Genomic DNA, 25,781 nt, shown 5'->3' on the forward strand with positions numbered 1-25,781 from the left:
AGGGCCTGCTCAGGAGAAACACACCAAGTAGCTGTGCAGCAGAGAGGACTTGAATGCACAGCCAAAGGAGGGCCTTGGAAAGTGGGTATAGACACAAGACTTTGCAGTTTCAAAATCTATGTGACCAAAACCCAGTGTGCAGGCAGGTATCATAAACAGCTGCCCCAAGTTAAGAGGTATCCACACAGAGACACAGGGTGATGTGGGCAGCTGGCTGATTTCCCCAGAATTCATGAACAAAAATCATTTGTTACAACATTCTCCCATCAACTCACACATCTCAGCCCCAGCTCAAGATTCTTTCCTTTGTTGGAGCTGAGTTCCTAGCACCTGCAACCTATTGGAAGTACTGCAGATAGGCACAACTCCACAGCAAGTGAAGGACCTTAGCATATTTTTCCTATCTACAACCAAAGCCTAGGACAATTATTTATTCTAAACAAGCATTTGTCCTTATCTAGAATTACAAAGTAGAAGCTGTCATTCTTGAGTCTCCCTGGTAGTATGCCTGAGCCAGGTCTATGGGATCACCATGTGGAAAGGGGAATAGGGTGAGTGAAGGTGAAAGCAAGGTGCTTTGCCACCACTAGGGATCAAATCAAGGTAATCTTGTGAGGTACATTTTTTAAAATGTAATGTGCTAACAACACTATGAAAGAAGAGAACTGTGTGCTTCTAGGACAGGGCAAAGGCCCTGCATGGGGCTAACCCCCAATCTGCCACAGCACCTTGAGAAGTAAATAGCTGTCACTATTTTTCACTTAAATGTAAGCTTTTAAAATTCTGGCCAAATGGAGTGGGTTGCCTTTGCACACAGGGCCACATGTGGTAGCTCTGTCTAGCTGGGGGCTATACTCCTAGATGGCTCACAGCTGTTCTGGCTGCCTGGTGCCCAAGCCATTAGGGCTAGCCCATATTTTAAGTGTGAACCCAATGGTCCCTAAAAGGGAAAAGGACCTTGTGTTCATTTGCATTACTACTGAGCCACTGAAACTTCATACAAAAATCACCAACAAGCATTTATTAAGTGAATATCCACAGGAAACCTGCCTGAAAAGGGCCCTTCCAATTTCACATTTGACAATTGCATGAAAAGGCAATGAAATTATTCACTAGAACATTTGAATTCACTCAGTAGCTACCAAATCAAGAAACTGAATGAAGAAATATTTGATTCTCCTGTTGTTAGACCTTTCCCTCTACAACCAACTTCTTCTGAAACACATAGTAAAAATGAAAAAAAAAAAAAAGGCAAAACAGTGTCACTTACTGATTGGAAGACATCACTCTTGACATAGTCATTAATCTTGCCAAGACCTAACACCAGGCAGCTCACAGACACACAGCAAGTCTACAGAATCTTAATGATCAATAAGGGTAAAGTAAATACTTTCATGGCTAAGAGGGAAGCAAGATGTGTTTTCAGAACAATGCAATAGTTACAGCATATCTCCTTGTGTGCAGCACGATGTACTATACTTAGTGGCACTTAAGTATTACACAGTAAATACTGAAAAAAACCCAGAAATTTTAGATGTGCAGAAGCAATATCACATTATTAATACAAAAGGTGATAAGCTACAGGATTATAATACGACTATTTGGGTGCTAAAACCACCTGAAATCCCCAGTGAACTTCCACACACACTGTACTGGTGGTCCACCTGCCACTGTCCCTGTATGGCCTTAGTCAGACCAGTCATTCTCATCAAACTCAGAGTCGTAATTGGAGTCGCTGTACTCTACAGCAATGTGTCTGGACAGGATTGTGGCCATGTGGTTTCCAACAGGCTCCTGCTTGGCCTCTTGCTCACGTTGCTCCAGCACCTTTTTCAGCTGAATTCCTAGAGACATGACATAGGGGTGAGAATTAAAATGTTCTGATTGCTCCAAAAGGAAAGAAGACTGAACAGGACTACTGGACTTGGTTTTTCTACTAAGTTTAAGGACAAAATTTTAGAAATGTGAAGGGAGAAAAGAGTGTGTAAAGTCCATTTTAAGAAGATTAGTTGTGACTAAGGTGCACATGAACACCTCAATGGAAAGTTCTAGAGCCACACTGTTTCATATGCCTGCCACTAGTCTCTTCTCAATTCTTTATCGTGATATGCATACCTGACAACTACAAAAAAAACTCCTAATATTAAAAAAAAATCAAACAAGCATTCTTTGACTCCAAAAAATCATTTAATGTGTAGAGCTATCATTTGAAGGCAACAAGGTTGAAGTTTGCTAGAGACCTAAAGAAACCTCTCTATAAGGAAGGCTGTGTATGTGGGGTGCTCCACTTACCCATCCTGATGGCAGCAAGGAGGTCACTTCGAGCATCACTTATCGGGGGCTGTGCAGGCTCAGGACGCTTTGCCTCAGCTACAGGGGGACCATGCATTGGGGAGGATGAAAGAGAAGAGCCGGGGCCAGGAGGGCCTGGTGGGGGAGGTGGTGGACCTGGAGGCGGTGGTGCTGTGATGAGGAGCCCAGCTGAGGGTGGATGAGGAGGAGCTGCATATGTGGAACCAGCTGATGCAGGAAAGGGGGGCAGCATGGGGATCTGGAGAGGGCTGACAAAAGCAGTTTGTGCTGAAGGAATCATGGGTGGAGGTGGAGGAGGAGGTGGTCCTGAAGGGTTGTAATACTCAATTATCTGTGCCGGGAGCATCCTAATAAAGAGATGAAACAGAGTCACCAATGTAACAATAAAGGGCCATGTCCCCGAGTTCTAGTATGCCTAATCAAACAAGTTCCCCCAGACACAATGCCCCCTACCAGCCAGACTTCAGTCACTGCAGAAAGCACATGCCCACTCTGTGGTTCTGTCATTTTACAGTCCTACATTATTCATTATGATGAATGCAAGACTTATTGAAACACACACACACACACACACACACACACAATCACTGAAGAGGAAAGCACCTTCTGTGAATACTAAAATAATGTAGTTGCTGCAGAAGAGCAATGGCGTCCTTCATCCTGGGCATCTCAAAGGGCTCAGAAACTTGTCTCCTGAGGGCTGCATGGCCAACCAGATGAGGAAAATCCTATATTCTCTAGCCCAGTTCTATGGAAGCCCTGGGACCACAGCACCCAGTAGCGTGTCAAAGGCTTTGAAAAGTTCTAAGCCAAGAAATCAGCTGATTTCTGCTCAGTCAAGGGTTTTCCCAGTCAACTGGACCACAGGCCCTCTCTGTGCCTGAAAGCAGCACTCTGGGATTCCTGGTTCCACCAGGGCACAAAAAGAATAGCCAAGTCTGTGTGGTCTCCCCTTTGAGGGCTGAGAATGTACATTTAGAAAGTGACACCAGTGCTCTGCGTAAAGAACACACATTACAGAAGCATATATTCAACTTCTCTGGGTACTGACTCTGAGGGTTAAGACAAAAACAGAGCTAAAGAAACCCTATTAAAGTCAAGGAGGGAGCTTGATTTGATGAACATGTGAAAAGGAAGGTCTTTTTAAAGAGGTATTAGAATTCTAACCCAGACAGAAAAGGAGAGGGCCTGGGGAAGAACAATCTAAGGGCCCAGAGGTCAAGAAAGTTTGTAGAGCCAAGCGTGAGAAGTGATGTTACAGGATTCAGTCATCCGTGATAAGCATTCTCTACGGTTCACCCAGGATTTGTAGAGAAATTTGAGAATTTGAACAGTTTCACAAAACAGCATGTCATCCTTTATCAATACCCAATTTAAAGATACTTTCAAACACATGTAAGTATGTATGCAAAGAGAACACATATACAGGAACACAGCTGTCAACCTGGAATTTAGCTGTAATAAGGTAGGGTCAGTAGCAAACCTACTTTATTTAACAGTGTAGGACACCACTGAAGTGTCTACATCCAATTAGTCTTGACTATATTCTGGTATCTACAATATCGAGGTTAAAATTCTTTCACCATACATTAAGATTCAAATGCAAAAACAAGTAGCAACTAAAGTACAAGGAATACTGATTTACCCATAATCTGCTGGAGCCATTGGTGCAGAGGCCTGGGACCCCTCTGGGGCCTGGGGTGGTGGTGGTGGTGGCGGCTGCTGAGGTCTGTTTAGGGCCATGTGCCTCACCGAGGCAGAGGGGGGCCGGTACTCGTGTTCAGGGGCCTGGTTTGCAGCCCCATGTGGTGGTGCATCACCGGCAGTGTAGGAAGGGGTGACCGGCTGGGGATGCAGAGAATGGTTGGGTGTAGCCGGATAAGAGTAATCTGTAACATCTGATGCATGGGATCTGACTTTGGAGAAAAAGGAATGAAAGAAATTTAAATTGTTTAAAAAATTTCCCTTATCAGGCAGAAGCATATATATGAATAACAACATTGCCACGGCAAAGAAATCAGAAATTCATTTCTTTAACTATCAACTAGGTCTAGTCCCATGAGAGCTTCCAAGCAACAACATAATTACTATCTTAGCACAAGCCCCAGTGTTACATGGATTCAGATTCACAGCTTTGAAGTGAATAAGTCAGACAGACCAGCAAGCAGGAACCAGCAGAGCCTCATTTTCACAGTATTTCATGTACTTCTTTTCTAAGAGACAAGACTACAAGATGAATCTCATTTCATTTAGAAACAGCATCTCAGACAGGATTTTGGTGGCAATGAAACTGATGTATATAATTAGAAAATACCAAATGGCAGGTGAACTGGGTAAATATTAACAATAAGAACAGAAAGAGAAATGCAGAATGTATAACAGAGTGAACCATGTTTTTCATAACAGAAGCAATTATTTAATCCAAAGAGAAAGAAGCAATGTGGTACACTATGGAAAGGCCTTCTTGCTTTCTTTGAACACATAGTCAAGGGTAAAACTCTGAAAATGGAAATCACATATTAGTGAGAAGAGTTCAGAAAGATGCCAGGTGCTGGACGCTGGCTAAGCCCCAGAAGGAGAGGATGGACTTGCATGTATGGCAGCAGCTTGGCCAAAGGCATTAGTAACAGTCACACACTCCTGGCCTGGGTTACTGGACACGTGTGAGTAGGGACTGCACATCCTCTCATGACACTGAAGCAGGGGGTGGTCTGGAATTGGGAATCCAAAGAAAGAAAATGACAAACCCTCTGGGCATCCTGTCCTCTTTCGTGCTCCCTGCCTGTTCCAGTTTCCTTGCATCACTCATAAATTCAATGCCCATTTTCCTTCTCTCCCACTCTTCTTTTCATGTTCTGACTTTTCTCACATGTACTTGCTGGTTCCTGTTAGGATTCAGCTTGTGTTTCTCTCTCTGAAGGAAACAGGCAAACACATTGGGAATGTGAAGGAAAGAGGGAAGACGATACAAGCTGAAATTCCATCTCTAGGATTTTAGACAGAAGCTTCTGCTAACTGGAATTCTGTGTGGCATAGGAAAACTTGCTAAATCAAAAAGTCTGCCCCAGCTTTCCTTCCCTAATTGTGATATAATAATAACCAACAACTCATTTTTCTTCCTTAACTGCAGTATGAATTCTAGATTATGGTGTGCACGTGAGGATGTCTTCTGAACTCTGCAAACTTCAAGAAAATGCATTAAAAATATTTTTAATGGGAATGGAATCTGTCCTATATTTAGACTTAGTACATTTAAAAAACATAAATACCTAAAATTCTGGGGTCATTGATGATTCATGCTAAGGAACTGTGTCAGTGACTATGTGCACCTTTTTTTTTAAAGGAAATAGTCATCCAGCAATAATAATAATAATAATAATAATAATAATAATAATAATAATGGAGTGTAAGTGCTTCTTATGAGATGCATGGCAAGAAATTGTAAATGTTGTGGCATAATTGAAAGTGCTATTCTGGCAAAGTTGTTTTGCAATGTAGAGCCAAATGAAGCCAAGAAAAGGGGGTTAACCAGATGGACAGACATAAAAGCAGAAGAAACAAATGTTTGAAGGAGAAATGAGAGCAGAAGATTTCTACAGGGCAGTACTTCAGTGAAGAATGGCTACTGCAAGGACAGGATGAGAGGAGCAGAAGGGATTGGTCAGCTGAAGAGTGAAAGATCAGGGAACAGGGAGAGGATAGTAGCCTGGAAGAATAGGAGACTAACTCAGGTGGGAAGGTGGAAGTCGGGTAGGAGCTATGATGTCAATATGGAGGTGAGTCGAGTGGTTCTGAAGCTCTCTGATCATCAGCAACCATCTGCTGCAGAAAAGAAAACTGATGGGTGAAGATAATAAAGAAACAGGAAGAAGTCAGTCCAGCATGGTGGGAAAATCCAATAAATTTCCAGGGTTTTTAAGGTACACAGGGTCAGAGCACCAATAACAGGGCCCAGAATTGATGAGAGAAAACAAAGATGTTACACATGAAGGTGTAATGCTTCCTGAGTACACTGAAAGAAAGGAAAGAAAGCTGGTTATCAGGAGTGCAAGCATTTCATCAATGCTCAGATCTTAAATTCATACTTAGAAATAAAACATGTCTGACATTGTTCAGAGAGAGGGCAAAAACTTAAGATCAGCTTATGTGAACTAGGCTAAAGTATTTTAGTTACATTAATGGCTCCTACACATCATGAAACTTGATATCATGTTATCATGATATTCAATATCATGATATTGAATATTCAATACATTGATGAGGATACAACCATTAAAAAGTCATGTTTCTAAATAACACTTAAGACATAAAATATCATTTTTTAAAAGTTAAAAAATGGTGACTTCAATTTTGTAAAAGAAAAAAATATGCACCAGAACAAAAGAAGACTAAGGAGAGACACACCAAAATGGGAAACATTGTTTTTTCTGGCTGATCAAATTATGGTTATTTATAATTTTAATATCGTTTCCATAATTTCCAGGTATAATTAGTGTATCTCATTTCATAATAAGGAAAAAGTTTAACACTCAGTAAAATAAAAATATAAAAGTTTTAAAATTAATTTAAGAGATATATTCCAAGTTCAATGATGAATTATATAACTTCTTTATCTCTTCGTAAATAATGTATACAAAAAGTGAGAGGCCATGGGAAATAGTATGAGACAAAAAGAAATTCTGAAGAAATAAAATGAACACTTCTATTTGCTTTTTGAAAAATAAGAGAAATGAAGACTTATCTAAGCAACACAAATACAAAGGCAGATACTAAATAATTCAAATAACCATCAGCTTTGTGCCCAACAAAGAATAATAATCTTTGGAATAATCTCATCTCAGATGCTAGAACGAGTATCAATCATTCAACTGAGGATTTAAAAAAATCATCATTTTTCTATTTGCATCTGTTAAAAAAGATTATATGTGGGAAAAACAAAGTATTAATTCTTCATGAATAAATAATAACAACTGTATTATTTGGGAAAAGAAAAATGCAAACTGACATCAATGGGAGATATTAAATTCACATATTCTTCCCTACCCCAAAGAACTAGAAGCAGAACTATAGCATCATTTTAACTTTTGACAGAAATAAACACATAAATATTTAAATATAGGGCTGGAAGTTAGTGAAAGCTCCAACAATTCTCTAATATTTAATAGATGTCAGCTGTAAAAGCTACATGCCTATAAACCCCGCAGACTTAGGAAGCTGAGGCAGGAGGATCTCAAGTTCAAAGCCAGATTCAGCAACCTAGTGTGGGCTTAAGCAACTTCATTTCTCAAAATAAAATATATAAAAAAGGGCTGGTCTAAATGATTTGGTACTGGGTTTAATTCCCAGGACCAAAAACAGGGGAGAGAGAGAGAAAGAGAGGGAGAGGGAGGGGGAGGGGGAGAGAAGTGGGGGGACCTCAATCTTTCCTCATATCCTACCAATGAAACACAGATCTACTTCAGTAGGAATATTTATGCCACTCTATCTACCAAATAAATCTCGGCAGCAAATATTCAGTTAACACCTTCTACACATTAAAGTCTGCTAAGACAAGCCACAAAGATAAAAAGAAGAAGAAAAAGGACACAGATAAAACACAAGATCCAGGTTACTGCTGTTTTTGATATATTCCTGAATCACATAAGAATTTTCTATTCAAAACTTTAAATGTTGATGACTTTTAGAGTCTATGCAAATGGAAAACTACAACTTAACAAAACCAGAAAAACCAGAAGGAGGAAATTAAGTCAGAAGGTTAAAATTGGCTAATCAGTTTTTATCTTCTCTTCCAATGACTCCCTTTTGTGTCAAATGTGACCTACTAATTCACACCTGAAAGAAACATTTGTTCTTAATCACTAAAATTTTAAAATAAACTCCACCAGAAATTTTCTCCTGAAATTAGAATATACAAAATTAGTTATCTAAAGTAGGAAATCATTTTTCTTCATCATTCTTCCAGAGGATTATCAAAATGCTCAAGAAGGTATTCCTGAGTCACAGTAATTACCACTTGCTGATCAGTTTTAGATAACAAGTTACCAAAGGAAATTCAAAACTCAAAGCCAAAAATAAAGGACTAAGTTATTATTAAAGTAAAATTGAAGTCATTGGCAGTTACTCCAAATTTTGAATTAATGTTAACTATCTCTAGATTAACTGAAGAGTAAGTTTAAATCAAAGAGATTTTTTAAAAAATCAGATAAAGCAACCCAATTTAAATTAATATTGCCTTAAGGTAATAATAATCAAAATATACATAAGTAAGTTTTCAGGAGAGTTTTGAAACATATTGTGGGTCATATAAACCCCAAACTGCTGGTATATTTCCAACTGTAACAAAACCAGGTAGCATACAGTGGCCCCAAGCATGGGGTAGGGGGCTGTGACACACACACACCTAGTGTCTGGGGACAGAGATCCCTCGGAAGATGCTCCGTGGTGCACACTCTGAGACAACCTGTTGTCGGGTCTATGCTCTTTGTCATATGCCATCATATTCCACTCCTGGCGCCTGTTTCTGGCTTTTCTAACCTTTTTCACCTCATGGGTGGTGCCATCTGAACTCTTTTGCTCCTGACGTCCAGGAAAAGAAAGAAAGCATGCCAAGACAGAAGGGAAAGGAAAACAGCAGGTTAAATGCAGTTACAATGCATAGGAAACAAGCTTGGCGCACACACAAGAGACATTCACATTTTGATTACCCTACTGTTAAGAAAATTCTAAAGCATCATACTTGTTCCCAACAGACTCAACAGAAAGTAACTGAGACTTAGTTCTTTAATCTAAATTTTTAAAAAAATGTTACTGTGCTACAACTGCTAGAGTTGCTTACTATGATTTTTGGTAAAGAATGTGCACTTCACTAGGCTGGTAGCCTGTTTTAAATGTACCACACACGTAAAATACTGGCAATACCCTTCAGAAAAATCACTTCCCACAACTGAACAAGTTCGCTTAGATTGTTACCATGCAATTATCTTTCAAAGAAAACAATTCAGAATTTTCTATTCCCAATTCCTAAAAGATTAATATAGAATATTTAACACTGAAACTAGCTTAACACAAAACAAAATAAAAACTTACCTGCCCATAGAGTCATTCTTGCTCAATCCCTACCTGACAGCAAAATGTACTGAATAAACACTTAAGTCCTATGCAGGTCCTTCTTTAAGTGGCGAGGACAGTTACTTCTATGGATATATCTATGAGTTCCTGCTGCTTCCCTCATAAGATTATATGATCTTTAAGGACAAGAACTATGTGCTCTTACCTCCTATGCTTCCCTCTTAGGGACCTCAACATATGAGTACACACTCAATAAATACTGGCTAAATGATCAAATCCATGCTTTAAGAATGAGCTTCTAAAGCTTACTGCATTCCAGGCGCTGTGCCAGGCTCGACTGACACAAATGGCAAAGAAAGAAAGAACAATAAGGGTCTCTGCTCTCAAGGAGCTTGCAGTCCAGCAAGAAAGCCTACAAGATGACACAAATAAATGTATCATTATAAAATATGATGAAATATAAATGTGTGTATATTTTTAAAACATATTTTATATAAAATGCATATTACATATACATATTTTATATTTACATACTTATATTTTGATATATACAGGTATTTATATGTTTAAATATATGTACATATATCTCTAACACCTTCCAGTCTGAAAGACAGGAGGTATCCTGCTGGGACTTAGGGATCAGATTTGCAGCATGAGTAGACATTAATTCTACAGACATCATGGACCACTGCACAGCAAAAGAGGCCACTGAGGAAGAGCGAGAGCACTGCATTAGGAGAAAAAAAACCAGAAGCTAAACTAAAATCTCCAAAAAACGAGAAGGCAGGGGCTGACTTGAGGAGGCATTTGAAAAGACCTCTACATTGTGGAGAACAGATTAAAAAGAAATGCAGGGTTAGAAAGCTACTAAGGTGGCTGAAGTTAGATGATGGCAGGTGGCTCAAGTTAGAGAACTGGGTTATTTTTAGTGTTATTCAAAGATCCTAAGTTCAAAGCCAGCCTCAGCAACTTAGTGAGATCCTGTCTCAAAACAAAAAGTAAAAAAGGGCCAGGGTGTGACTCAGTGGTTGAGCATCCCTGAGTTCAATCCCTGGGAGGGGGATGGGGGGGACCAAAAAACTTTGGCAATGTAGTGGCATAGTATATACACATGAATTTCACAGAAGATACAGAAATGGCAAATAAGAATATGAAAAGATGTATACAATATGTGATAGGGAATGGGCGCTCATTCAATAAAATAGTATTTGGGACTGGGGACCTGTTAGTACAAACTAGTTCTTCTGTCTTTTAAGGGTCAGGGGAAATATGATAGCATCTTTCAAATCTCAAAACTAACATTCTTTTCATTAACATCAATTTGACTTCTACAAATTTAAAGAAATACCTGCACATGGATACTGGATTACTCACTGCAGTATTTTTAAATTAAAGCAACAATTTAGAAACTTTTTATATTTGTTAATATAGCAATAAGTCAATAACTGATAGAGCATTTATATTTCAGAATACTACACAACTATTGAGAATAAAGTACATTTTTAACAATGTCAGTAATGTGTACAAATCATGTAGCACAATTTTATGTATACAGAATACTATTAAATGTGTATGCATGTATTTATATGTGCTTACAAGATTTGAAAAATGCACACCAAACTGTAAACCATATTTAGCTCCTCTCAGGGAAGGGCATGCCTTTATTTCCTTCAGTGCTAGTTGAGCATTTTATAGCCAGCATATATTGTCTACATATTAAAAAAACAAAGTATGTGTGTGGGGGGGTTTCAATGTTATTCCAATGAGGAACCACTGTGTTAAAATAATTAATAACTATTACTCTTATTTTTTAAGAGATGTATGCTGAAATATTCAGGAATTAAGTGTGTTATTTTCTTCAAATATCTTAAATTCTACCTAAGATGCATGCAAGATGGACACACACCAACATACACACACGCACAAGAATCAACCACAAATATGAACAACACTGGCCTACAATAAAATCCTGTTCCCTACTCCAGGATACTCTTATTTCTGCCTAGCAGGTCCCTTGATTCTAAAATACACTGGCCTCATCTGCCCTCTGCCCCTCCATACTATCTATGCCTCACCCATACCCTTACTCTGCAAAGCTATCTATTCTTTAGACCTCAGCTTGAGTAACACTTCCTTACAAAGGTCTTCCTTGACACTCCTCTGCATGTATGCTGCCACCTTACTTGTCATCTCACCCATAAAACTCTGTACTTTATAATACTTGGCAGCAGTGTAACTATGTACAGATATGGTGGCCCATACTTGTAATCCCAGTAGCTCTGAAGCCTGAGGCAGGAGGATCCAAAATACAAAGCCAGACTCAGCAACTTAGTGAGACCATCTCTCAAAACAAAAAATAAAAAGGGTTGGGGATGTGGCTTGGTGGTTAAGCACCCCTGAGTCCAATCCCTGGTATAAACAAACAAACAAATAAAACAACTTCATATTTGGCCAGGAATGGTGGTGCATGCCTGTAATCCCAATAATCTGAGAGGCTGAGACAGGAGGATCACAAGTTCAAAGACAGCTTCAACAATTTAACAAGAATCTGTCTCAAAATAAAAAAAAAAATTAAAAAAAATTTAAAAAGGGGGCTGAGGGTATATTAATGCCCCTCTGGGTTTAATCCCTGGTACCCTCAAAAACAAAACAAAACAAAACAAAACACTTCATATTTATTTACAGAATTTTTAGGGTTTAAAAGTATCAAAAATAGAGGAAACTTGAAATACAGAAACAATGGATTGTTTTTATTCCCAAATTTTCTAAATTAGTTTCTTCCTTCAAGTTTGTCAAAAGAAAATAGAACATGACTTGGTGTCTAAAGTCCTTGTAAATGAAGGCTACCATGCTTCATTTTCTTTTTATTCCACTGTGAAGCACTTTGGCATTGACACTGTTGAACTTCTCTCTCTGTATGAGCTCCAGGCTCATGATAGCATAAGGCCAGGGATCCTCACTGTGTTGTAAACCAGGTGTGTGACAGTCTTGTTTTCTCCATCATTGCTTACCCAGCATTTAACAAAAATTATTACATAAATGAATGAATCAGGAATTTTGATCAGAATTGTATGTGTTTGAGGAATATAAAACGAGAAAAAATAACTAATGAAATGACAAATGATTTTGAAGACACAATAATCTTACATAAAAGATGATTTTCCCTTCAAAATAAAAAAGTCACAAAATTAAATATTCTTCCCAAAAGAATCATTGAGAAGGTAAACTGCCTTTTAAAAGGACAGAAAGTTTTAAAAGAAGGTACTCTCAAAAGTCCTAGGGTTTTGCCCAGTTACTGTCAAAAAGTATAGGGATTGAGATAAACACATACTTGTTTCTTTTCCATTTATTCTTTGGTTGAATACTTTGAATAACTTCAGCAGTTCTTTCAAAATTCCCAATTAAATCTTTCTAAGACATGAGCAAAATTTATTGTAATTGAGTATTCAAATAATTCACAGCTTTTGAATCTTTTTCCAGAGTCCAGTTTCTTTACTTTCCTCCTTTTCCCCCTGCTCTCTCCCTCTGTTCTTTTGTAGTACTAGGGCTGGTACCCAAGACCTCCACATGCTAGGGAAGTACTCTACCACTGAACTACATCCTTAGCTCCATATCTTCTCTTTTTAAAAATTCTGTTTTAAAACCTCAAGTTCTTCTTTCTCCAACTGAACAAATATACCTACATGAGCCAAAACCTAAAGGCCAATCCACAGAATGCTAAATGTTTCTCCTAAATAATGCACTGTAATATTTGTCAACAAACTGGGTGGTCACTTTTTTAATTGATTTTTTTTAAAAAAATAAATGACAGTGAAATGCTTTACAATTCTTATTATACATCACTTTTAAACACAGGTTACATATAAAAATATTAGCAAAATCTTGTCCTCAAAGAAGTACTCTCCTAGGTGGCTTAGTCTGAGTTCTGGGCCCCAAAGGGGTAATTTTCAAAGCAGAAGTTCCTTAACTTGAGCAAGCAGAATTATGCTTGCATGACTGCCTGTAAGGCAGGTGTTTCTCAACATTCTGACTTGCAATTCTCTTGCCTATGGCTACCCACAAACAGAAGCTCATTTTCAGTAAATACCATCCCTGAACCCAGATTACACATGCTTCCCAGTCCACTATGCACATTTCACCAAGGTGTCACATTTATGACACCAAAAAATTTAAATAGACAGAAGTACATCCTTGTATCTGATATGGAAGGCTGACTGCTTTATGAAAAATTGAGGGATCAGAAGGAGAGAAGCTATAAAACATGGTTACCAAGAAAACTGAAATTTTAGTCACTACTATTATTAAAGCAAAGCCAGTGCTGGAAAACAAATCAGTAGTTATTGAAAAATAGTATGACTGTGTTACATTGAATTGTCAGGATCTTCTTTACCCTCTATAAAAACCTTGAGTACTAAATCAAACAACTCAACCATTTAAATAAAGCACTTAGTGATTTACTTACTTCTAAACAAGAATCCCAAATCCACAGTGATATGCAGCTTTCCCACAGTGGGATTATTTACCTTTTGGCGCCATTTCTCTTTTCTTTTGTCTTCTGTATCCTGTAGCATTTTTTCTTTCCATAGGTCAAAGAAATAGGAAGGATCAGTATAGAACTTCAGCCCATCCTTCTTATCATCTCTATGAATCAAGGTATTATAAGTAAGGGGGAAAAAGATTATTAGATACTTTCATATGCATGTTAATGTGAATTTAATTTTAACTCATGGCATTGTAACATTTGCAGAGGACATCTTAACTATCCTATACTTTATTAATTCTCTAAATTTCCTTTTGAAAAAATGTGGAAAAATGTACAAACAGCAACTTGTTCCAGATTAACAAAAGTATTCTTGCACACTAAGAATTAAGAATAGAAAATTGCTCTGTAAGAATCACAATGAAGGGGCTGGGGATGTGGCTCAAGCGGTAGCGCGCTCGCCTGGCATGCGTGTGGCCCGGGTTCGATCCTCAGCACCACATACCAACAAAGATGTTGTGTCTGCCGAGAACTAAAAAAATAAATATTAAAAATTCTCTCTCTCTCTCTCTCTGTCCTCTCCTCTCTCACTCTCTCTTTAAAAAAAAAAGAATCACAATGAAGCTCATGAATACTGAGTGTTAATATTTCAGGAAATATTTTGTTTATTCCAACAAGGAGGTATACACAGGGATGAATGGACTCTTATACAGATACATTTACTTCTACTCTGAGCTTCAATATTATTAGAATAAAAACTATAAAGTGCTGTCTTTTCTTCTCAACCAGGTTGCCCATTATCTGTAAATTCAATCAGCAAAGAAAATTGGAATATAACTGTAACTAGGAAAAAAAGAAATAAACTATATATTTTCAAAGTAAGTTCATTTACTTGTGGTCATTTTAGTGTCAAGTACTTCTTCAAATACTGTGATCTTAGGAATATTTCAAAGGCCTCATAAAAAATTACTCACTTATCATGCAACCAAGAACAATGTAGCCAATATGAATCCAAAGTGTAATATAAATCAATAGGAATGTTCAAAAAATCATGATGCAAAGTAAACTCTCTATAACACTAACGTTTTTAAAAAGCATGTGGCCTGTAGATTTCCCAAGAGGAAGCAGTACATTCATACTACATACTAATATTTCAGTAAGTCATTTAAGGTACTGAGATGCAAAATCAGTTAAATGAGTATAGACAGGAAAGAGCTTATGCCCAAGAAAAGAAAGCTAACACAAGAAGAAAAAATGGAAAAAGTCTATCCTTAAAGTTCCTGCTACATCATCTCTTGCAGGCTTCTCACTATAAAATGCTAAGGCCCATGTTCCTACCATGGCTATTCTAGTCACTGTGTCTGAAGATCACTAACAAACCAGTGCAACTCTTTCTATATACACTTTAACCATGGATTATTTAACATCCTTCCTTTCTTCTAGTTTCCCAATTTGTAAGCAGCTTGCATGATAGAGATTTTATTAGTAACATAATTGTGAAAAAGCAAATTTGGTTCCCTAAGACACTAAGGCCTTGAATATAGAATTATAGGAAAACTGCGGAACTTGCTGAAAAGTTAAAGATGTCTAAAATGCACATTCTTGCTTTTAGAAATGCAGTTAATACTCTAATGAAGATAGAAGCTCAATGAAGTAAACAAATGCCAATCCTGACTTAAGACTAAAAGCAGATATGTCTAATGTTTATCATCATCTAACCACTTTTCATCATGTCACAGTGACACATTTAATTCAAATGCATAATTTTATGTTTTATATATCTCAATTATTGTTTTGTGAATGAAAAGTACATTTGGGCTGCCACTGCTAATCTTAAAACACATTGTTAAAATAAAAGACATGCTTTATTTTCCAAAAGACTGAATATGTACACATTATGTATTTTATGTACATTATAATAATATATAAAATCATTTTATGCAATTAAAATTTAAATCACTACAAATATTTAATCATGATCTTGATCTTGATTAGTCAAATACATGTGGTTCACTGGATATTCTGGATTATTTTCTTTAACACAGAATTTTTAGTGAGCTTCCTTAATAATATCAGGTAGGAGAATTCTAATAAGCAAGCCCTCACACTACAGTGTTTATAGTGGGGCTGCCAGTGCTAAATAAAACTGAAATTGTCCTGGAAAAACATTTATCAAATGAAAGCAGTCACAAGGGGCTGGGGTTATAGTTCAGTGGAAGAGGACTTGCCTGATATGTGTGAGGCCTGGGTTTGATACTTAGCACCACATAAAAATAAACAAATAAAGGCATTCTGCCCATCTTAACTACAAAATATAATTTAAAAAAATGAAAGCAGTGACAAAAATACTAGGTGTGGTGGTTTAGATATCAGGTGTTCCCCAAAAGCTCATGTGTGAAACAATGCAAGAATGTTTAGGGTTATGGGAGACATAACCTAATCGTGGATTAATCCATTGGAATGGATTAACTAGGCAGTAACTGTAGGCAAGTAGGTGACTGGAAGACGTAGGTCACTGGGAGTGTACCTTTGGGGTTTATATTTTGTCCTTGGTGAGTACAGTTCTCTCTCTTTCCTGGTTTCCATGTCCTTCCACCATGCCATTATGCCATGATGTTCTGCTTCATCTTGGGCCCAGAGCTATGCAGATGGCCGACCATGGATTAAATCTCAGAAATCATGAGCCAAAGTAAACGTTTCCTCCACTTAAGTTTTTCCTGTCCAGTCTTTTGGTCATAGGAATGCAAAAGTTGACCAATACACCAGGATTACCATGCTTTTATTCATATGTATCATATATTTTTAAAATTTGCACCCTATAACCTCCAGCAAGCATACTTGTTCCATTTTTATACAAACTTCTTAGGGGGGAATCCTCCTCATCTCCCATCAGTTTATAGGGAGCTCTTACATTTGTTTTGAGAGAATCTTTTCTGTCTATGTAGGAAAAAAGGGACTCAGTTTCAACTGCCCTATCCTGATAGAGCTGTGATAAAAGGTATCTCCAAGCCTTGTTGATCCAAGAAAGGATGGAAAATGAGACTGGGGAAACTCTAAGCTCTCCCTGAGGAGGCCCTGCAGGCAGGAATGTCAAGGCAGTGACACATACAAAGAACACACAGTATTCTCCAAGGCCCTTGTGGGAGCATCAGCTGGCAGCACTGACTCTAGGGCCACTGATTTCCACAATCTGTGCTGGGCAGAGGTGAAACAAGTGGCCTCCAAAGAGAAGAGTGTTGTAGTTTGAATCCAGAATGTCCCCCAGTGTCTTGTGTTTCCAATATAGCAGTATCCAGAGGTGGGGTTTTTGAGAAGTGACTGGATCATGAGGGGTCTGACCACATAGGTGGACTAATCCACTGATGGTTAAATGAACTTTTGGGAGGTGGTACCTAGTTGGAGGAAGCAGGTCATTGTGGGTGTGCCTTTATCTTCCCCCCAGTCCCTTCCTTTCTCTCTTTGCTTCCTGGTATCCATGAACTGAGCAGCATTCCTTGGCCATGCCCATCCATCACAATCCTCTGCCTCACTTCAGGTCCAACGAAATGGAAGGCTCATCATGGACTCAAACCTCTGAAACCATGAGCCGAAATAAACCTTTCCTCCTCCAACTTGTTCTTATCAAGTATTTTGGTCACTACAACAAAAAGCTGACTAACACAGGGAACAAAGATGGACAGAGGAAGAAGCCTTTAAAATTTTTCTGTCCTTTTTCTTAGAAATTTGGTCTTTATAATGTATTTTACCATCTTAACAATAACAGAAAGTTAATTTTGTGACTCTATTTTCACCCTTAAAAACCCCTAACACGTAGAATACATTTTTCTGAATTAATAATAAATGTCTCTGCAGTGCTAAAGCGCTGAGACAGATATTTTGCTGCATTATAAATAAACTGTGCTGCTGCTTTTGAAGTGGCTTTGAACATAAGTAACAACAAGATAATCACACATAAAGCCATTATATAAAATGCCCACTTCCACTTAAAAGATCCAAGTCTAAGAGTTAAAATCAGAGTTCAAACTTCTCCTGGTTAGTGGTATGTATTCTGAAATACCAGAACTTTAGTAATCCAGCGCCAGGGACTAATTTCAAGAGCATTATTGTTTTGAAAGTTTGAAAGAATTCTTTTAACCCAAATGAGCTATCCAGGATACATCCAGTACATAGTGTGTTTCCAACACTGTCTAACTCTCCATCCACAATGACTAAAAACACTTTGAGGATGTGGGAAGCCATACCTGTAAGGTGTCAGGATGTTCAGAGGTGGAGGTTTATCACTCTGGTTGTAAATGTCAGCAACAGGATTAGGAATGCTGTTCTTTGAAACCACCTGCTGATCTTGAACTGTAGAACTTTTGAAAGCTTTTTTCATGTTGATGTCCTGTAGTGACACTGTTTAGAGAAAAGTCCCCCAAGTTAAATTATATAAGTATATATGTATATATCTATCTATCTATCTATATATATAGATAGATATATACATATATATAATATATAAAATTATATAGAATTTTTAACCATTTAGGAATAAGTATCAATTGACCCACTACAGTAAACATCTCCTGCAATAACCAAATGATGGTTTTTTTAAATTGTTCATTTAAAACCATGCTTAAAGAAAATGACCGTCCCTCCTAGCTTAGAGATAACAGCTTTCTCTAAAATATGGTCAAATTATGGCTTTTCTTCCTCTGTAGAGATCAAATTTTTCACTGGACCTAAGTAGTAGAGCTTCAGATTCTTTAAACAGTCCTTCTCAGAAACCACATGGGAATAAAGTTGTGAGTATAAAAGGCATGTAAATACATAGATTTCGGCATCCTAGGGGAAAACCTCAGTTAATAGTAGTTTAAGTATAATACCTTATACTTGTGCAAAAATCGCACAAATGTAAATAACACATTAAGCTTTTACAACACTGACATTAAGGAAAGACAACAAAAATTTCTTAACATAAAGTCCTAGAAATTGAGTAGCTTGACTTATGAAACAAAAACTATACAAAGGAGCCAAAATATCAGTGCTAGATATATTTCTTTCTTGTGTCTGTACAGCATTTACATTTTATTTGTTCACTCATCTGACCTTGATATAAACTTTTTGTGGAGAGTGCACTGGTCCTATTAACCCACCAGCTTGGCCACTGAAACTAATTCAGGTTGTTATGTGACACTTACAACATCTTCCAGCCTTCACCCCCGAGGAAAAAAAAAAGGTGAGCTATATTTCCTATATTTCAGTCAAATATCTCTTCCACTCTCATATCCATATCAAGGAAAATAATAAGGTAAAATATTAATTGAAAAGGGATTGTAAAGACATGACACATACTATAAAATGTCATAAAATTTCATCTAGAGATTAACCTTTTCCAGCATAAAGTTTATCATAATAATTTCAATTCAAAAAGCCAACATAAAAATCTAATAAAGTTGAATATTAAAAATCACCTATGCTGGGCTGGAGCTAAATTATAAAAAAACAATCACCTGTGCTATCAATTTTAAAACTGAATAATAGATTTAAGATGTTATGAATTCCTTATCTCAACTGACAAAATTGCCATTTAAATTTTTATTTTTATTTTTTAATATTTTTTATTAGTTGTTGATAGACCTTTATTTTATTTACTTATTTATATGAGGTGCTGAGAATCGAACCCAGTGCCTCACACATTCTAGGCAAGCACTCTACCACTGAACCATAACCCCAGCCCTAATTTTTTATTTTTAACTAGAAAATAAAATTCAAAACTCTGATTTAAAAGAGCATGTTTTTAGCTTCCTATTGTTGGAAAAGTCAGAACATTCATAATGGATATTGATACTAATTTAATTTTACCCTTGAGCATGAACAAATATACTTTTTAAAATAATGAGGGATAAATTTCACAAATAAACTATGTTTTTTTTTAATTTACAGCTTGTTTTATTGATACTACTATAAATAGGTATAATACAAAAATCAAATGCTGGGATCATTTTAAAACAATGAGAGAAATTCTAAAATAATTTAGAAATTCTAAAAATAATTTGTAACTTGAATGTTTTTCTCAAAGCAAATATGAATGGTGTATCTTGCAATTTTTTAGCAAATTTATTCCAGTCTAATCTCAGTCTTTCATTCAAAAAATACTGAAAATGAAATTTTTAAAATGGAATTACTGATGGTCTAAATTTTATTGCAACTGCCACAATTTTAGGAAATATAATCAAAATGAAATATAATCAAAATGATTTTCAGTTAACTTACATAGTGTTTGGTTAATGTTATTTTAAAACCTGAGCTTAAAGGCCTTTGGTAACTGCTATTTCTGAGATTAATAACATTTTTTAAATTGGCAGAATCACCAAGATTATTCATAAGCATCAACCCTAACAATTAGGCTAAAGGTTTTGCTCTTTGGCATGATACACCTATGACCCTCCCTCTTGGTTGGACTATCTCTTTGGATGGTTCTGTTTTAGGCAAGAATGTATTTTCAAAATAACTACCATTAACCTATATTAGGACTTGTACTACTGAATATATTTGAAGAAGCCTTTAGAACAAATACTATTTTTATATATAATTGTAGTATTTATATATATATATATATATATATATTTTATTTATTTATATATATATTATATATATATATATATATAATAACAAATGCATGGTGTATGAGATAAACAAGATATGAATCTTTTCATCACTAATTGACCCAATGTTGTAGGGTTTTCCTCACTATTCTTCTAGGAAACGATGAGATGAAATGTCAACATACTACCTCAAGGAAAAAGCAGCAATTACACTGCAATTAATTACTACCATCTTGTCAACATCACTTCTAGCTCACTGCTTTCATGCAATTACCTACCCTCTTTGACTGTGGAATCCAATTGGGTAACTTTTTGACAGCAAGGCGATCAATTCTGTCTTGAAGAGAATTTCCTCTGATGTAGAAGTTGTTAGCCTCATTAAACAACTCACCAAATATGTCTTCAGCATGTTTGCCTGTAGAGGAGAAGAAATGGAGAAAGCCATCTGCTAAGGAGCTATTGAGCTGCCCCTGCACAGCCACACCAGTGCTTATCAGTGTCAACACCCAGGGTCCTGTGCAAATGAGTGTAAAAATGAAGTATCACAGTCCACGGCCTTAGAACTTTTGGAATTTATTAGATATTTATATAATTGAAAAGTTGATGAAAAGTGGCAGAATTCTAAAATAGATAATACAGAATCTTCATCACTGCCTGAGTGATCACTCAAGTTGTGTCCTGCTAAATGTGACTTCTTTAAGGAAGAAAAAAATTCTCATTTTGTATGTTTTAAGTATAAATACAATTTCAGGAACTAAACTTCCCTTTTACCCCTCAAAATAATTCAATAAATCATATTTGACCTTAAATTTACCTCATTCACAATGAGAAACATTAGACATTTGGTCCTGTTGTTTTTTTAAAAAAATATTTTTAGTTTTAGATGGACACAATGCCTTTATTTTATTTTTTATGTGGTGCTTGCTGGGACCAAAATCAGTGCCTCTCACATGCTAAGCAGCTATAACCCCCGCCCTGGTTGGCTCTTTACAATGGCATTAAGTTCTTCTAATTTATATTTGGAAATCTAGAGACAGTGATGTGTGATTTTACACTCTCTAAAAATCAGTATTTTGAATTTTGAGTTAATTTTTTTTCTGTATGGTCAACTCTATGTTCCCTTGAGTGCTAGATATAACTCTCAACTTTTCTTAAAGTAGATTTCATATTTCCGAAGATTTAACAAAGAGACATAAAACTTAGATCTACTTACACTGAATTTCCAAATCCCAATACCTTCCTTTACACATTCAACAAATGTTTAATATCTGCCTATTTCATGTAAGGACTTAACTTCTATGACAGAGATACCTATTATTTCTTTTTATTTTCTTTTTCCATCAATTTATTGCTCAAATAACAACCCAAACATTCCAGAAGAAAACTTCAATGGAGCAAGCATAACACTAATATTTTCTTGGTGATTTACAGTTTACTGAGCACTCTTATAGCCAGTTTCTGTTTTCAGTGCTAAAATCCATCAGACTGTGAACTTCCAAAGAGCAAGAACCTTGTCTGTCTGCTCAATGTTGCAGCCCAGTCCTAGAGCAAGGCTTCCCACACACATACCCCTTCAACAAGTAAATGAGTGAGGCCCAGAAGCTATCAGGGAATTACTGTTTTTCATTTTCCAGGTAATTAAACTGAGGATCAGAAAACTAATCTTTCTAAATCTCTTGACTGGCAAGTGGCAAAAGCAGATGAAACAAAATCATGGTCTACTAACTTTTAGATATATGCTTTTATCGTTTACTTCACTGAATCTCCTTGGACACAAAATACAAAAGAATATGGCAGATCCTCAAAACATTAAACATAGAATACCTGTATGATCCAGCAATTTCAGTTCTGGGTACATGTCCAAAACAAGTGAAAACAGGGACTTGAGAAATACTTGTACACTTAGGTTCATTGAAGTGTTAGTCACAACAACCAAGAGGTGGAAGCAACCCATATGACCATCAACAGGTGAAAGTATAAACAAATGAAATATTGAGCATTCAAAAGGTAGAAATTCTGACACATGATACAACATGGATGAACCTTGATAACAAGGGAAATAGTCACAAAAAGATAAATACTGTGATTTTACTGAGATGAAGTACTTAGAGAAGTTAAATTCTTACAAACAGAAAGAAGAATGGTACTTGCTAGGGGTTGGGGAAAGAAGGGAATGGGAGTTGTTTAATGGGAACAGAGTTCAGTTCTTCCACAAGTTAAAAAAATTCTCAAGATCTACTGCACAATTTGAACATTCCCACAGTATTGAAGTGTACACCTAAAATGATTAAGATGGTAAATTTTGAGTTATGCATATTTTATCACTATTAAAAATGAAAATTTGGGCTGGGGTTGTGGCTCAGTGGTAGAGCGCTTGCCTAGCATGTGTGAGGCCCTGGGTTTGATTCTCAGCACCGTGTATAAATAAATAAAATAAAGGTCCATTGACAACTAAAAAAAAATTTTAGATGAAAAATTTAAAAGTTTCAGAAGAAAATCATAAAAATTAAGGATTCTACACTGAAACAAACCTCTCTTCCCCTCTTTACTCTGAACTGTTAACAGCCTCTTTCTCTGTTTCTTCGGCAGTAAAGATTCCAAATAACAACCCAAACATTATGGTTTTTATTTCTTTTTTTTTTTAATGTGGTGCTGAGGATCAAAGACAATGCCTCTCACGTGCTAGGCAAGCACTTCACCAATGAGCTACAACCCCATCTCTTGTTTATTTAGTTTGATAGTAGGGTATAAGGTGGTGAGAGAGATTCCAGTTATTTTTAAGATGACTAAAATCACAGCAGATTTGTAAGAAAAGAAAAAGCAGGTAAAGTGCTTAGATTTTGGGCTGCCACTGCGTGCATTGTAATGCTAGTGATTAGTTTAAGAAAGAGAGTGAAGGTAGTTGACAAGGGGGCTTGCACAAAAGGCACAGATATGGTGGGAGGAAGCAAATGGGTTTAAGGACTGCAAGAACAATGTTGTATTGATAGAACAAATATCAAGCAGAAATTTTGTCATAGGACTTGCCAGATGATACTGAGTGGCTTATGTTCTATCCAAGTCCCTTTCCCCATTCTTCCTGGCATTTTTGCCCTACCACTCTATTAAACAGTTCTCCTGCCTCAGAAGACCACTTCCTTTTTGAGTCAAGGGCCAACTCTGGGCCTTATCTGGTCCATGGTTGCCATGTCCCCCTTTGCCAAGTCTGCTCACTTGCCTGCCTCACATCTAAATCCTATCTGTTGGCTTCTCCTCCGCTTCCTCCCCTGCCCAGACTAGAAACTTCTTTATATAAACCAATGGCTCAGGGTCTTGGTGGTTTACTTTTATTTAATAGAAATTCTTTTTGCTATTTGGCAAAAGAAAAAAAAGTTATTTGTGCTTAAACCTACTGTTTCAATATTTCCAAGAACTTTGCTCTTAAAATCTACTGACAGGGGCTGGGGCTATAGCTCAGTGGCAGAGCACTTGACTAGCATGCATGAGGCACTAGGTTCGATCCTCAGCACCACATAAAAATAAACAATAAAGGCATTATGTCCATCTACAACTACCAAAAAATTTGGAAAAAAAAAAAAACTACTGACAAAAATAGATCTCCATGTCAAATACTTCAATCTCCTCCCTTTCCTGTCAACATTTGCTTGGGCATCTAATCCAGTCTAATGGCTTTAAATACTCTCTCAGTGCTTATAACTCCTCACTTCTATTTCAGAGTGCCCTCTGCCTGAAAGGCACACTCATATATTACACTTCTACTGAACAACATCACCTGGGTGTCTAATGAACAATCCAAACTCATGTTCCAGAACAGAATTTCTCATTTTCCTTCCCAAGCCTGCTCCTTTCATCATCTTCTATGCTTGAAAAGTGACAACTGCATCCTTCTTGTTACTCATGCCACAGCCTTAGGGGTCATCCTTGACTCACCTTGTTCTCTCCCATCTGTTGACTCTCCAGCAAACCCTCCCCAAGCATACTTTTGCAGAATAGACCCAGAACCTGAATATCCTGCACCACCTCACTGAATCCCGCCCTGATCAAGGTCACACTCACCTTTCCTCTGGATGTCACTTACTGCCAAGGAATTCACTTCCCATTATTCACCCAGACACATGCCCCCTTCAGATCACTTCCTATAGAGCAGCAGAGTCATCTTATTAACCTTAAGTTAGATCCTGGTTCTTTTCTGCATTCTTAAGTCCCTTCTGTTCCTTGCCATCTCACTTAGACTAAAAGCCACAGATCATGAAATGACATACTGTTCTCCATGATCTGGCTCCACTTACTCTCCTGGCCTCATCTCCCATACCCCTTTGCGCGCACATTCCATGCCCATACACTGGCTTCCTCACTGCTTCTCAGACATGCCAGTTTACTCCTTCTTCCTAGTCTTTTGCATTTCCTATTCCTTCTGCCCAGGTCATTTCTGCTTAGCTCTCTCACTTCATCCAGCTGTATGTTCAAATGTCACCTTCTAAGTGAGACTTTTTAGCAACCCTAGCTAACTGTATCACCTCATCACATACATCATCACACACCCTCCCTCATCTCCTCACTGCTGGAGTTTTCTCTTTAGTGCTTATTACTATGCAATCAAGTATGGTACTTTTATGTGTTCTCACAATTTATCATCTGTCTTCCCCACTAAAACATATGATCCACAAAGACAAGAATTCTCCTCAGTTTTGTGCACTGCTCTATCAATCCCCTGTGGCTACAGCACACCTTGATCATAGGTTTTCAGAAAATATTTTGGAATATATGAATAAAAATGCATTGACTGAGTCATCACCCAGTTAATTTAAAACTGACCCTTCAGGATGCAGACTAGGGTCTGTAAGAATAGATATCTTCTCTGGGCTCCCACAATACTCTAATCCTACCTCAATCCCATGACTCTCATAACTCTAGTCTTTACTTCCCTAAGCTCTTTGAGGGCATTAGTTAAGCTCTTGACCTCTATATTGCTTTCACTGAGCAAAAACTCTCTGTCACTGAGCAAAAACAGTGATCTAAACCAGTGTCTTCTTGTTAACAAGTACACAGCCAGCTAATGTTCTCTGCTTGAAGTTTGGAAAATGCTGAGCTAAACAGATTAAACATGTTCCTATCCCTTAGGGCATCTCAAAATCTTTAACAGGCTAATATGTGCATGTGCTGGGAATCTGCAAGAGGATTCTAGCATATCATGCTTTCAAAGTGACCTGGCTTAGAAACACCTAGTCACATCTCTCAGAACTGCTCTCTTGGTAAATGCTGGGTGCCTTGCAGATGAGCACATGTTCCAAATGCTTTCGTATCCAGTGGTTAGTTCTTTATTTTTGAATATG

The 25,781-nt window shown here is 37.2% G+C and overlaps 1 protein-coding gene across 1 annotated transcript; it reads right to left on the bottom strand.

The window, feature by feature from the left end:
* Positions 1–1,686: 1,686 nt before the first annotated feature.
* LOC144253377 (actin-binding protein WASF3-like) lies at positions 1,687–22,306 on the bottom strand. Its single transcript, XM_077795483.1, is given in 9 exon segments — positions 1,687–1,844; positions 2,293–2,660; positions 3,959–4,225; positions 8,714–8,889; positions 13,905–14,022; positions 18,103–18,256; positions 20,727–20,760; positions 20,763–20,863; positions 22,273–22,306. Coding segments are annotated over 9 exon segments (1,410 nt in total).
* Positions 22,307–25,781: the final 3,475 nt, after the last annotated feature.

The sequence above is a fragment of the Urocitellus parryii genome, chromosome 2 (assembly GCF_045843805.1).
Source record: "Urocitellus parryii isolate mUroPar1 chromosome 2, mUroPar1.hap1, whole genome shotgun sequence".
Lineage (NCBI taxonomy): Eukaryota > Metazoa > Chordata > Mammalia > Rodentia > Sciuridae > Urocitellus > Urocitellus parryii.